The sequence below is a fragment of the Talpa europaea genome, assembly GCF_964194135.1.
Source record: "Talpa europaea genome assembly, chromosome: 3".
Classification (NCBI taxonomy): Eukaryota; Metazoa; Chordata; class Mammalia; order Eulipotyphla; family Talpidae; genus Talpa; species Talpa europaea.
Window position 1 is genome coordinate 96,384,557 of NC_140069.1, and position 15,180 is coordinate 96,399,736.

The 15,180-nt window shown below is 39.5% G+C and overlaps 1 protein-coding gene across 1 annotated transcript in view; it reads right to left on the minus strand.

Moving 5' to 3' along the window:
• RAPGEF5 (Rap guanine nucleotide exchange factor 5) overlaps window positions 1–15,180 on the minus strand; it is a gene marked incomplete at both ends in the record, with an annotated part of 218,864 nt that overhangs the window by 15,531 nt on the left and 188,153 nt on the right. The window contains 4 exons of the mRNA XM_084230165.1: window positions 2,187–2,277; window positions 8,653–8,831; window positions 10,268–10,390; window positions 12,401–12,498. Of these exons, the coding sequence (XP_084086291.1) occupies window positions 2,187–2,277; window positions 8,653–8,831; window positions 10,268–10,390; window positions 12,401–12,498 (491 nt within the window). The remainder of the gene's footprint in view (window positions 1–2,186; window positions 2,278–8,652; window positions 8,832–10,267; window positions 10,391–12,400; window positions 12,499–15,180) is intronic.

Below are 15,180 nucleotides of genomic sequence, written 5' to 3' on the forward strand. Positions count from 1 at the left end.
GAAGACAAAATTTAATGAAAAAAGATAAAACATAGGTAACAGCTACCGATTCCCATTTGTTCTTCTGAGCTGCATATGTCAGTCTGTAGGACATTACAAATAAATTTCCCAGGGGCATCTCAAACTCAATACATTTAAAGCCAAACTGATCTACTAGAGGGGTCAGTCACAAGCCAAATCCAGTTTACTGTCTACTTTTTTTTTAAGATTTATTTTTATTTATTTATACATACAAGAACTGGGGTCCAGGCTAGAGGTGCGGAGGGTGGCGGGGAAGTATGAGAAGATTCACCAGAGACAGAGTAGGGAACAGAACAGGTGGATCTACTGAAATACACTGCTAAGGGGAGCAGCGGGAGAGTCAGGAGAGGTCTGCTGCGCCATGTGGTAGCTCCCTGGCCGGGGATCGAACTCGTGCTACAGTGGCTGGCGAGAGCTTGATAGCTATGGCTGCTCTTGCACTGCAATGGCAGAGTTGAGTCACAGTCTAAACTTATTTACTATCGGGCCCTTTACACAAAAAGTTTGCTAACCTCTGCACCAGTTCCTCAGATCTACTTCTTTTCCTATATTACCTATTTGGGACAGCGTGATCTTTATCACCAGGCCAAGCTATTCTGTGCTTCCCTCCATCTGGGATACCCAACCCAACTCCCCTAAGCAGCTTCTGGGCTCAACCTCCAAGAAAGGCTCTACAGCGCAGGGCTTTTCTTCATTGTCATCTAAGCTACTCTGAGGCAGAAAGTGTCCTTGTGCTTGCTCCTCTGTGATCTAATTGGATGTGGTTCAAGATGCTCTTCATCAGAGCATATTCTGTTCTTAAGTTGCCTGACATGGCACTGATACAGTGCCCTGCACATAGTAGGTGTTAATATGCACATAAAATGCATGCTGTTTAAAGTACATTATTTCTCCTTCCAAGTTTTGCAAATCAGAGCTTCTCTCTAGGTTTAATTCAAATTCCACTCTCCCCTGGCCCTTGTTAGCCATTTGTTTTCTCCTTGCTCTGATCGATTGTGGCATTTGTTGCCCCATCTCCTTTAATCTTCTGATGTGCGTGTGTATCTTGTTTGCTTAACCAGAGCAGGCAGGCCTTTTATTTCTTTTCTTTTGGATCCCTTTTCAAGAAGCATACTGACCCTGACCCTCAGGTCACCACGGTGCATACCATCAGAGTATGGCCCCTGCCTCAAAAAAAGTGAATCCGTAAGTTGCCCTGAGACCTATGCTGAAATACAAAATATGAAAAATAACCAAACTATCAGTTTCTCGGTTGCAGGGAACTATGAAAAGAATGGAGCAGTGACAGGAGCTGAATCTAGGAGACTAGAGAGAGGCTACAGTGGCCAGCAATGAGGAGGTGACAGTCATAGGGGGAGGCCTGATGGTTAAAGAGAAAGGATGAGGGAGAAGGTAGGCATGTGAAGTCGTCAGTCAATACATAGGAAGAGGAGAGTCAAAGAAATAAAAGCCCAAGGAAAGAAGGTGATGGGGCCCTGGGAGAGGTAGAGAGCCCTAGATTTGTGTCTGATGAAATTTAGGGACACCTCAGTTTCAGTTTTTACCACATAGACCCTGAGAGCCTGTGTCTCAGAACCTGTGCTAACTTGTGTGGGGCTCTCCATCTGGGACCCCAGGAAGCCTCCATCATACAATGCTGAAGAGACAGAGGCAGGATTTGGGAGGCCTGAAGCCTGAAATATTTTGTAGGCCCTCTTAAAAACAGAACATAAAATAACTACTTAGTAAATTTTACCAAAATACACATAATCCCTGTGAACATACTGCCAGAGGCCTTGCAGTAAGAGGTCCAAGAGTTTAAATTCCTTAAAATCATATTGGATGTACTTCTGGACACACATTAGCACACAAGTGAGCTTTTGAGAGGAACCACATAGAACTGAAGCCACATATCACAGGAGCAGAGCAGATTACTTCTAGTTGGGGAGTATTTTACAAATCTTATCTCTTCTGTATATATTGAAGAACCACTTTGAAGACCATTTGATCAGAATAGTTTCTACCCACTCAACACATTAATTTCTAACACGTTTTTAGTAGTACTTACCCCATTTAAATTAATTTATTTTAAATACATGCTTTTTCCTGGAATATTTCCCTTTAGTTTCATCCACCCCACCCCCCATCCACCCCATGCCCTCTCTGTGGGGACCCCCGAGGCTCACCTCCCATGTTTGTGACAGTCTGCTGACAGAAGCAGTGTTGAGACCCATCACAATAGCGAAGAAGGAATTCAGGTTTCTCTGGGCTTTGCAGCTATGGAATAAAAGAAAGCAGAAGGTCCTTTGAGGCAACATCCTTTCCCCAGAGGATCACAACAACAGATAAAACTGAAAAAACTCCAGGTCACCGAGTTCAATCTCTAGGGAGGGCTGAACTCTGTTCTCCAGCCTACACCCCTGGTGAGAGGGTGGTGTCCCCTTCACTGTTTTTAGCAAAGGAACCCAAATGCTCCATCTCTTCCTCCTTCCCTTTAGGGAATGAATGACCTGTGCTTTTGCTCCCCTCTGGACATTTTAAAAGATTCATTCTTTTTAATCTGTTCTGTTTGCACTTACAATTTCAACTGAAAGCTCTCTTAAATTCATGTTTCTTTATATACACTACATCTCATTATAGCACTTCTCTCATCCATCCCTTTAATTACTACATTATATATATATATTTAAAATATGGCATATATTATGAGGATACTGTCTCACATTTCTCATTTAAAGAAAAAAGGAAATACAAAGCAAAATATGATCATGTTAAATCTCATTCATTCTGTAAAGCTGTCTGTTCTGCATAATATTAATCATCAACTCTAATTATGAGGTCAAAATTCCACTAATTTTCAAAGTTGGTTGACGGGGCAGAGTAGAGCAGAGGGAGTTTGGGCTTCCAGGTCAGATAAAACAGTCTGAGAACTGCACCTACTCCTTTATCTGGGGCACATTAGAAAAGTTCTCTGAGGCAGTTTTTTAAAATGAAGAAATTACCATAACTTGATAATCTAATACAAATGCTCTTAGCAGTAAGCAGGTACTGAGTATATGTTACTTTAGCTTCTTTTGAATGCTATCTCTTCCACACATGTCCACCAAAGTCTCAAATGGAATTTGGGAAAGGTGTCTTCATAGCTGCTTTTGCAGTTATTTAACATGTTACAGGATATATTATGAATTTTCACTAGTTATCATTAATGATATAACACTATATAACATTTCATCAAAGCCTATTCCATAATTTGTTTACTCCCTCTTCTACTGTTGACTTTTGGTTATTTCAATTCTCCCTGATTTTATAGAATACTATAATGAATATCTTTGCATATAAAATTTTTACTTTATTTATGATTTTTAAAATTAATAAGTTAGACTTCCAGCCACTACACAATTGGTCAAAAGCTATCATGACTTCAAAGACTTTTGATATGTATTAAAAATTTCTGTCCTAAAAACTATACCAATATCCAGCTGCACAGGGATAGAGCATCGATTTCACAATAAGGAAAATGGTTTGGGCTGTTAAGAGAAGTAATATACAAAATTGGCTGTGTCTTGGCAGGTCCTGCCTGAACTGGCTGCTCCTTCAGTCAACCTCCTGGGTGAGACAGTGCACACGTCCAGCTGGGCCTGGGCTCCAAGGCAGTGAGGTTACTGCCTGGGATCATTTTGCAAGTGCTATCCCCATTAATAGTGGAAACTGAAAAGGCAATGCTACCTCCATGTCTAGTGTCCAATACATCTGGGGTACACACAAATCTGGTAGGCCCATCACCCCATCACTGCCGAGTCTCCACTGGGCAGGATTTGTCCCTCTCATAGCCTTCCTGTCCAGCTTTTGACTCTGCCTGAAGTTCCCTTGGGGTCCTGAAACAGTCCAGTTGGCTCCTTCATCTAGTTTCCACAACTTTCTCCTGGGTGGACAGTTTCAAATATTCTAAGATTAAATTGATACAAGCTCCTTCTATCTGTTTTGAGAATCATTGCTGCCTAAAAGTATCAGTACTGTAGCTCTACTTATCTTTGCCATTCATTTCCCCTCATTTTTATCCTTTCTGTTTCTAAACACCGCTTGAAAGTTCACACCAGCCCAAACTAAGTGAATGAGTCCCATCTCTTGATGTAATTATTTGAAGTGCCAGGATCCTCTGCTGAGGCCCCATATCAGTAAGAACTGTTCCATACCCCTGCCAGAAGCACTTTGGCTGGAGGTTCTCTTCCTCCCAGGTTCTCTCACCTTCCCACAAGATGCAGGCCCACTAGTTCTGTCATCCCCCACTGGGAATTAGGTTGCTGAAGGTTAGCGTATATGTCTCTTTGACTTTTACATTCTGCCCATCACCCAAATTAAAGTCATTCAGATCACATTTGCTGAATTTGAAAACCAGACTTTTTGGGAAATGGTTTTATTATTCTTCTTCACTATAAGAAGGTTTATTCTTTTTATGCTGCACCATTAATCTGGAAATTTATATGGAATCTTGTGAATGAGTCTCATCTTTTATCTTTAAGCTCCCTATAAATAATTCTTTCAGCTCATATTTCTTTTTTAGACCTTATCCTTTATACTTAAAAAAACTCACATACATATATAACTAACATCTGAACCTATAAAAAGCAAAAAGAAACTAATATAGACATTATTTCTCTAGAAGATAAATTGATACAGTATATAAATGGGATATCATTCTGGTCTGGAATCCTGTTATCCAGGTTCATTCATTCCATGATAAGAACAGACGTCTGATACTAAACATTCTGGTTTAGCAAACAGTCCTTTGTCTATGTGAGAAAATAAAACCCACTCAAACCACAGAGGTGGGGGAGGGGATGGTGAGGCGGAAAGGAAACATGAATATGCAAATAGGATGCCTTAGGCTGGGAATACACTCAATGATCATGGAAATTACTTTTTTCCCTTGGTTATTCCTACTAGTGTGATTATAAGGAATTTAACTCTATGTTTCTTTTGGTTTTCTACTCCAGGATCTAGGGGTAGAGACCAGTATAGTAAATAATTCAAGAGTACGGGGCTATGTGGAGAAGATGTGAATATATTTCATGTCCCTGAGGATAGACAGAATCTTATACTAGGAACTGAGCCATGTGGTGTGTCATTTTACTCCTCAGGATATTAATGTCCACTTCTTTAAATAACCGGATTTATAAGAAAATTTTGATCCAAAAGAGCCTCACTTCTAAGAATTTCACAGGTTCTTGTGAAATACACTAAAAAAAAAAAAAGAGCCTTCCCCATAGAGTCCAAGATTTAAGCATATCTGTTATCTAGCTCCCTTCCTTCCTCAATCCCACCAAATGCCAACTCATCTCTTGCCTTAGTGAACAAAACACCCTGCTTCTGGGTTTCCTCACCTACAGTTCAGTCGATGAGTTACATTTAAGAATTTTTTTTTAATAGAGGCATGTTTTATTTATTTGTTTGTTTGTTTGTTTTGTTTATACATGCACTGGGTACAGTCAGAAGTGCGGGAGGGTGAGAGAATTCACCAGAGCCAGAGCTGGGAGCAGAACAGGCAGAAGGACCGAAGTACACTGCTGAGGGGAGCAGCGGGCGGCAGGAGATGTCTGCACGCTATGTGGGACCCTCCTCCGGTGGCCGGGGAGCAGCCGGGGATCGAACCGGCTCCACAGAGGCCGGGCAGTTTCGCAACCCAGCACTCAACCGCTGCGCCACCGGGGAGGCCCCGATGAGTTACATTTAGATCAACCTTCCTGAGGGACAAGTCTGATCTTACTGGTCTTCTGAACAAAAATATTCAATGCATTCCCTACTGCCTTCTGGCCCAAGCTCTTCAATCCGAAATTCAACATTCTTTATAATATGGTCCCAGCTACCTTTGCATATCCATCTCCCACAGCTTCCTCACAAATACCCCACACTGGCCACACTGTATAAGGCCCCTTTCCCTGAGCACATGTTCTGTGCCTCCAATGGGTTTGATCTCCATCAAGAATGCACTTTTGAATTTTTACCCATCAGACTCTATCCAGAACTCAAACGCTTCTCCTTTCACATTCCCCGCCCCCAACTCTCCTTTCCCACATCCTTAACATGCAAGCTTTCCTGCTTCTAAAGCTCCTGACAGAATTTCATCTCATGATAGGGCACTGTTTCTGGAGGGCTATAGTGCTTCCTCCCCCCAGCAGAATATAAACTCCTCGACAGCAGGGATTTGGTGCAGGCTCAGTGAAGGCACTTCCCCAGTGTACCTTGCAAGGACCTTCACCTGAGTGAACATACATATTTTCTGAATATATTACACTGACATGTACTCAAAAACCGAAATGAAAGCTACTTTGGAAGACAGAGATGAAATAAATGGGAAGACTGGCAGGAAGAAGCAAGTGGGAAGGACTTTAATTCATGCTGCTTGCTTCTGTTGGGAAGCTGTGCCAAAAGCAGGCTAAGGAATACAAATCTGGTATTTTAAGAGCTGCTTCCAGCAAGTTAGTAAAATGTCACTCAACCAACATAACTGCCATTTACCAAGTTCTGTGCCAGGCATCCAAGAAACAATGATTGATTAGAAACATCCCTGTCCTCAGAGGATAGCAGATCCCAGTGAGGGAGCCTGTAAGGGTAGGAGGACACAGAGCAGGATCTGCTGCAGGGGGCCTTGATGCCCCAGCCAGATAAGACACTGGCAAGCAGCTAAGCTAAAGGGCCTCACACGGTAGGGCTGAAGATTCCTTGTGCCTCACACCGTGGGGCTGAAGATCTAACATCCCTTTATTTTTTGTTCTTGGTCATAAAAAGAGAAAAATTTCCCAAAAAGTACATTAGGCAATAAATTATATGCATCAGTATACTGCAAATAAATGGCATGGAAAATTATCTGTTTAGAAATTAGTTATTAAACAATTTGGCCCACTTGACAATGGGAGACAATTTATTGTACATGCCTGAGAAGCAATCCAGCACAACTATTATAGTAAGTCCTTCTTTTGCTTTTTTTTGAAGTTTCTTAGGAAAGTTTTTATATGAAGTTAACTGTGTTAAGAAGTTTCTAGGCAGAAAAAGTTCTGATAGCTGAGTAGCAGCTGGTCTCCGGCTGAAGGCCATATGAATAGAAGAGTCTTTTGATGCTTAGGCTTTAGCTGATAGGGATGTACTGGCGGCTATCAACTGTCTTAGGTAATTGTCTAGCTGAAATAATAAGTTTTAGTGTTAGGTTTGGTTTTTTATCTATTAACCTTGAAGGCTACTGTCTAGCTGAGACCCATAGGAGCCAGTAGTCCATGGGAATAAAATACACTAATTGTATCTACTTTGCACATGATGATGTAATTTTTCTGATTACTAAAAATGAATAAATAAAGACCTGCTGAGTCTCTCGGCAGAAGATTTTTGCACCCCATCCAGTATCAGTGTCTCCTCAATCCCCTTCCCTTCAGCCCCTAATGTGTCACCTAGGCCGTCTCATCCTTTCAGGAACCCCTGACATGACATTTTGCCGGAGGCTGGTCCCCGGCAAGGATCTCTATGATCCGAGCAAATGGATAGAGGAGGAGTGAGTCCTCGAGCCCTCGGTGGCTTTTGCAGGCTTATTATTGGGATTTACCAGGTGCACAGCAGGCAGAGGTGCCGGGGGGGGGGGGGGGGCGCACGCTGGGAGGCTGGCAGGCCTCCCAGCCCCCAGCAAGTCTTCACAGCCCCCAGCAAGTCTTCACTCTATCTGGGTTCTCAGGTGTTCTCTGGTGGTCTCTGCTGCTCTTGTGGTTCTTCTCTCTTCTCTGCATCTGCTGGCATACCCGTGACGCCGCATTATAAGCCCAGTCTTAGCCCAGGTGTACCCACTTATACATGCCCACACCCTACTCGGGGTGTCCGCCATCAGGCATGCATGGTGTGGGGGGCAAAGGGATGGGAAGTAGCAGACTTTGCATTTGACAGGGATAGTTTCAGGAAAAAAGCAAAATTTGATCTAGGTCTTAAAAGAACAACAGCAATTTACTGAGTAGAAGTAGCCGCTCCCAGCTGAAAATACTTGTCTAGTCTTCAAGGATAGTGTGTCAAGGATAGGCATCCCCAAGATGTTCAGAACAGGCTTTCTCCAAAGTCACCTTGCTATGCGGATTAACTGAGCTGAGCTTAGGTGAGACCCAGCAGCTTACAAGAAATTTTACCACTCTGTAATCACCTACAAGAATGAAAATTGGGGGGTTCAACCTCAAATTTAAATTTTTACCATAGATCATCTTTTTTAAATTTATTTTTAAGTATCTAATTACAGAGAATCTGCTCTTCATCACATGGGCCACAAGCTTTAAGAACACATGTGACTTTCAGTGATTCTCAACCTCACACCAACTTCCCCCATTTTCCTAGTGTACTATAGTTCCCACGGCTACACTAGTTTAGTTTGGGATGAGACATGTTTGTATTGTCTAGTTACTAGTTTTTTTTAGCATAGAACAAGGTGCTTTGGTCTGGAATTTTGACATTTGCTTTGAAATATATCAATAAATACTTCAAATGCAAAAATACATATTGAAGAAAAGACTTTTCAATCATTTGGCCACTTATCTCATATTACATCCTAACCCTTTTATCAGCTCGTGATTAAAACACACTGTCCCAAAGAAATGAGATGAATAGCACTTGTCAGCACTAGACACTTACTGAGCAGCGATTTTGATGAATTTCTTCACCAGTTGTACTCGCTTGCCCAGCTGGCTGCACAGCAAAATCTCTGTGGCCACCCAAAGCTGGACTTCATTGCATCTCTGGAGTAGAAGGCTGAGATTCACTGTGTGCTCCCCACTTCCTTGTCTGCTGAAGGTGAAGTAAATCAGCTCTTGCTGAAAGAAAATGTATTCATGCCAGTGTTTATTTGCACATTCAAAGTCAAGTTGATACAAAACTCACTCCATTTTAAAGAGAGACTTCAGGTAGCCACCTCCTGTTATGAGACTATAACAAATAACAATGTACTAAAAAGCAATTTAGTTTAATAGATACTGGTGAAAGAACATTCACTTAGAATCCTTATACAAAGGTAATTTTTTCAGAATGTGATGATGATGCCTTTCACAAAAATCTAAAACATTCTAAGTTTAAATCATAGGCTGACTCAAATCCAAATATTCCAAGTTTGTTATATTGGCAAATTCAAGTAAAAAATGAATACTATCACTAGTGCTTATTAAGCTGCACATTAGATCCTCACAGGTAGATTGCTTAGATCAGGGGTCTCAAAATTTAATGTGAATCAGGATAATGTGGAAGGCACATTGCTGGGCCCCACCCCCAGGGTCTGACTCAATATGTCTGTGGTGGGCCCCCAAATTAACATGTCTAGTAAGTTCCCAGTGGTGCTGGTACAGGTCTGGGTGAACAGGTCTGATAAACTCTGTGAACAACTCAGGTACTGCCAAATTATAGAAAGAGAATGAGATTAAGGTGACATCCAGATTTAAAAAGCAAATAAGATAAGTAATTATATGGACTGATCGAAGACATTTAAAGGATATTCCAAATTGAAAGTGAAGCTCAAGGGTCCCTAAGTAGGGCATGAGTTCCTTCTTCAAAAGAAAAGACATTTCATAAGAAAAAATCTCACTACATGGCAAAGCAGATGCAACATATGGTGGCTCAGAACTGTTACATTTTTCATTTACTGATTCCTGTGAGCCCTAAATGTATTAATTGTCAGTAGCATTTTGCCCCATATCTATTATTTTATAAATGTTATAAGCTGTCAAGAGAAAAAGTTGATGGACATAAAAATTTGAATTATATTTCAATATTTTCAAAAAAGTATTGAAGTCTTACAGCAGATTCTAAATTTGAGTAAAAGAACAAGTATGTGTACACACAGGAATATGTTTCTTGTATAACTACCATGAACTTTATAGAAAGGATAAGACTATCAGTATCAAAAGTATCAAATGTAAAATGACTCCATTAACCCCACTAAAACTTCATATATACATAAATATATATGCATACATATATAAATAAAGCATATTTATATTACAGTAAACACACACTCAATTATAGGAGCAAATAAAATATGATCATGTATTATGATTTTTCTAGATTTGGGTCAGTCTTTTCAATATATTTAAAGTCCCTAAATATCTTTGAGGATGTCCTAAGTAAATATATTTAAAACCAGATGATGGATCTTTTAAAAACCTAGTGATACACATAAATATCCTTTTTAAAAAACTCAGTTAACATTTATTTTATCATAAGCATAAGCAGTAATATTTTACCCTTCACCCGTACTTACTTCGTGAATTGAATTGAAGAGGTTCCAATCAAAATTCATTAATTCCAGAGCAAGATCCCAAGTGTTCATTCCCAAAATCCTCATCGACCTTTGCTGTGATTCCTCATTTTCTGCAAATGGGTTCTAAACCAACAGACAGAAGCAAAAGGATCCTCAGTAATTCCCAAATGTTTGGCACTGAATTGGCAGGCTGCAGAAAAGCGCTAGAAGCCCAGATTAGAAAAATAATCTTGTTTGAGTGCACTTAATATTTTTCCTGGTCTGTTCACCTTCAGTGAGTTACAGCCAATTTAAGAAACAGTCTTGGAATCAGTAGAATGTGATCAATGACACTTCACTGAGTTAGCCTCCACCTCCCCCTTACACACACACACACACACACACACACACACACACACACACACGCACGCATAAATCTGATTATAAAACACCGTCCCGACAGGCAACATAATGAAAGTGAAAGCCCTGAAATCACTTTGGCTTCTGGTAAGAATTAATGTGCCAGCAGGATGAGTATAAAAACAAACAAAAGAAATGTCATGGTGCACTTCAATAAAAACAGACATGGCTTTTACAGGAAATATGTTTAACAAGTCTTGTCCCAGGCACACATTTACAAATTTTATTAAAATGCTATGAAAAGTAAAAAATAATTTAAGCAGGAAATGAAAAATACAGGTTAGCTCATTTATACTGCATGCTGGATGATTAAGTATCAGTTGTTCTCTTTACAGAAACAGGTATGAGTTTGGCAACAGTATTTCCTTAAAATCTGGCATGAAATTTTGAAATGGCACCACAACTTTAAATCTATTGTCACTGTTAAATTTATTAAGAATCATTTGGTATCTTTTCAAAACATTTGATATTTTCTAATTAAATATAAATTCTCCCATTTGAGTTGTTGGCCTTTAATAGTTAACAACAACAAAAAGAGTAAGACTTTGCAAAAAAAAGTGACATAGCAGGAAAATAGGAGTATCTTAGATTCCAAATGCTAACCTCTATTTTCAAATGTCAAAATAAGTTATTTGCATTTTAGAAGTTCTGCATTTATAAAAATTTTCTAATTAAAAAAAATCAAAACAGTAGGGCCTCCCCAGTGGCACAGCAGGTTGAGCGCCACACTGTGAAGCTAGCTGTCCACAGCCTCTGCAGCGCGGGTTTGATTCCAGGCTGGCCAGGGAGATACCCACATGGCGCGGCAGACCTCTCCTATCTTGCCCGCTACTCCCCTCAGCAATGCCTTTGGTCCATCTGCCTGTTCTGCTCCCCGCTCTCTCTGGTGAATCCTCTCACCCTCCTGCACCTCTGGCCTGTACCCCAGCTCTTGTATAAATAAAATAAATCTTAAAAAAAAAACAACTAATGATAAGACCATCGCACAACTTTCCCACAGACTAGATTATCTTTGGTCAAAATAGAAATGGTTTCTGTATCCCAAAAGCAGGAAATAGGGTGGGACTCAGTTAAGGGTGGCCTGAATGAATTCCATACAAATGCAGAGGTGAGGGCAAGCAGAGTTTTTCAGGGACTGGTCTGGCTAGGCTAGGACCAGACACGAGACGAAGGTTTATATGAAAAACAGTAAGTTATCTACTTAGGCCTAAATTTGCTTATATTTTAACTAAAAATAACTTAGAGTATGGGTTCTACTCTTCACCAAATCCTTACTCTCAGTGGTATCCCATGTCCCATTGTTATAAGCCTCTTTTACACAGGGAAGGCTGAGGATGAGCCACCCTTTCTTTAATGGATTGGTGCACTCACAGTTCACCAAATGGAAGGAAATTAAGGACACAAAGTTTCCTTCTCCCTAAATCTTGTAAGATGTATTTCTCTGTTTTATCTCCATTGATCCACCAAAGGAGGAATGGAATTTAGATGCCATGGAAGAGGGAGTTTCTTCTCATAAGGCTCTTGTTTAAGGCTTAGAAAGAAGGAAGGACTGAGTTATGAAGAGTTTAGAATTCCTTAAATTGGGCCTCTCTCTGATTTACAAAAGTAGTGTTATGACATGTATATTGTTAGCAGAAGAAGGGAATAATTTAATGTACTTTCTACCATTCAAAAATATGCTTTCAGTATGACATTTGTGTGTGTGTTTCAAGTACAAGGTTAAAAGGTCCTTACCAACGTGTCAGCCAGGTCTTTCCGGTACACGTATATTCGACCAGATGCTTCAAGAGATTTGGACAGGGCCAAGTCATTTGGCTGAAGCTCATGCTTTTCTTTATATATATAAAAAAGAATAATTAGAAAGGGAAACACAGGAACAGCAGTAGGTATGTATGACATACAAAGAGTGAAACTTGCCAAAGAAAAATTCTTAAAAGTAAATCAGATATAAAGTAGATTTAATTCAATTCTGCATACTCCATACAATGACAGCAGTGAGATCACAGACACCACTGCTCCTTATCCATAATGTGGAGGCCCCGGTAATGCTTTTTTATAATATTCAGTCATCGGTTAAAACACAAAAAAGGTTAAGAGTCATCGGTTAAGGGCCTCCCCGGTGGCACAGCGGTTGAGTGCTGGGTTGCGAAGCTGCCCGCAGCCTCTGCAGCGCCGGTTCGATCCCCGGCTGCTCCCCGGCCACCAGAGGAGGGTCCCACATGGTGCGCAGACCTCTCCTGCCGCCCGCTGCTCCCCTCAGCAGTGTACTTCGGTCCTTCTGCCTGCTCTGCTCCCTGCTCTGGCTCTGGTGAATTCTCTCACCCTCCCGCGCTTCTGACTGTACCCAGTGCATGTATAAACGAAACAAACGAACAAACAAATAAATAAAACATGCCTCTATAAAAGAAAAAAAAAAAAGAGTCATCGGTTAAAACACAAAAAAGGTTAAGAAAGAGAGTAAAATCCATAATCTCATCACTCTAAGTCACTATAGACAGTAATACTGATAATATTTGGATATATTTATATAAATGTGTGTGTTGGATATACACACAAACACACAGTCCCAACTCTTATTTATATACATATATTCATAGTTATGGATACACATATAAAATACATTTGTAATTATTCTATATATGGTTTTATATTCTGATTTTATTGTAAGCACTTATCAAAATTATTTATATGTCAAGTTTAATTGGTTCCATAATAATCCATTATGCCATCATTTAGAATTTTCTCTACTGAACATTTAATGATTTCTAATTTTTTGGTCATATAAATTAGACCACAAGATATATGCACAGGTTCTGGCACATAACAGGGGCTTGATAAATTGGTTCTATTATAGGAGAAGTCATAGTATGTATTGTTGAAGTCAACATCCTTGTGCATAAATCTTTAGCTGCTTATAAATGATTTTCTTAAGACAGATTTCCAGCAGTGGAATTACTGGGTCAAAGGGAACAAATAATTTCCCAGTTTTTGATGTAAACTGCCAAGTTGCTTTCCAATTCTTGCTTTTTTTTAGAAAATAAACCAGCAAACACCTAAAAATAGGACTAAAACTTGTGCACTGAGCAACACTAATCATTATTTTGCTAAAACCAAAAATATGTCCTTAAATTATATTTCTTGATGACTAGTAATGCTGTGTTTATATTCTTCTATTTTATTTCCCTTATTGAAATTGTTAACTATTCTTCAACCATTTTTTTTTTTTCTACCAGACTTGGAACTCTATTACACAATAGATTTCTTCATAGAAAAATGTCTCCCTCCCAACTACAAAAAGCATATAGGAATCACCTAAAGCAGACACTCAAGTTTATTACATTGTAACATAATCAGCTTCTCTTAAGCATGGCCCTTGAGTTAATCAGCTTGATTGGGAATACAAACCCCCACATACCTTTTCTAGATAACTTAATCAGTTCAAATGCTAAATTTTGTTTTGAACATTTCTGCTTAATAGAGTTTAGAAATTTGCTTAATAGACAAATGATAATCTAATATATTCTTTATAGCCTGACATTATAGAGATCAATAGTACTGCCATGCGGGCTGTTGACATGTGTAGTAAATGGTCCCATACAGCTGGTCCTATACAGCTGGGCTCTGAAGTTTTTCCACTTACTCCCTCTTTGTTAAGCTACAGTTTCTTGCAAACTTCTGTGTGCCCATGTATACCTTAAATCTGAATTTATGAAAGCCACTTCACACTTGCTACAGAATACAATGCCATGACCATGTGACAGCTATTTTTCATTTGCTATTTTTCATTTTCCTTATTTTCAGGTTTGTCACTGTACTACAAAAGATTAGAACTGACAGAATTTTATACTCTGAATAACTGGGTCAGTTGTTGTTACTACATATACATACATGCTCTGGGATCAATATAGCTAGAAACCTACTGAAAGCTATATTGGACAATATTCTTCCTTTTAGAAAAATCCAGAAAGCCCTTAACATTATCAACTTCTTTAAGTTTGTTTTTACAAACAGGAAATAACAGTAGATGTGAATGTCTTTTCATTTTGAAGTAGCATTTAAAACATTTATTGAAAAATTATGTAACTAGAGCATGGAATATATTAAGCTCTTTTTTTTTCCTTCATAAAAACATTATTGTTTGGAAGTTATTAAGCTGCAGAGAAATGTTCTTAAAAAACAAAAGTACTAATTGATAGAAAGTGATGGCATGTTTCCAAATCTGTGGGATAATCTGAGATAAAATGATATTCCTATGATGATTAACAATGAGTCTAATACCCTTTAGAACACTATTGCCCACCCTGATGAATCTAATAGAGTGTAAAAATGGTATTTCACAGCCATCAATTACACGTTGGGTAGTAAAAGGGCTACTCATTAATTTGCAGGTTCACGTGCAGCCCTGGGCTGACGCCTCCAGGGACATGGATCTCAGTTGTGTTACATAGTTCACTCAGGGTCCTTCCTTCTCTAGCACCGTCTGTCTGAGTGGAGACTCAGTGATTAATCCCCAT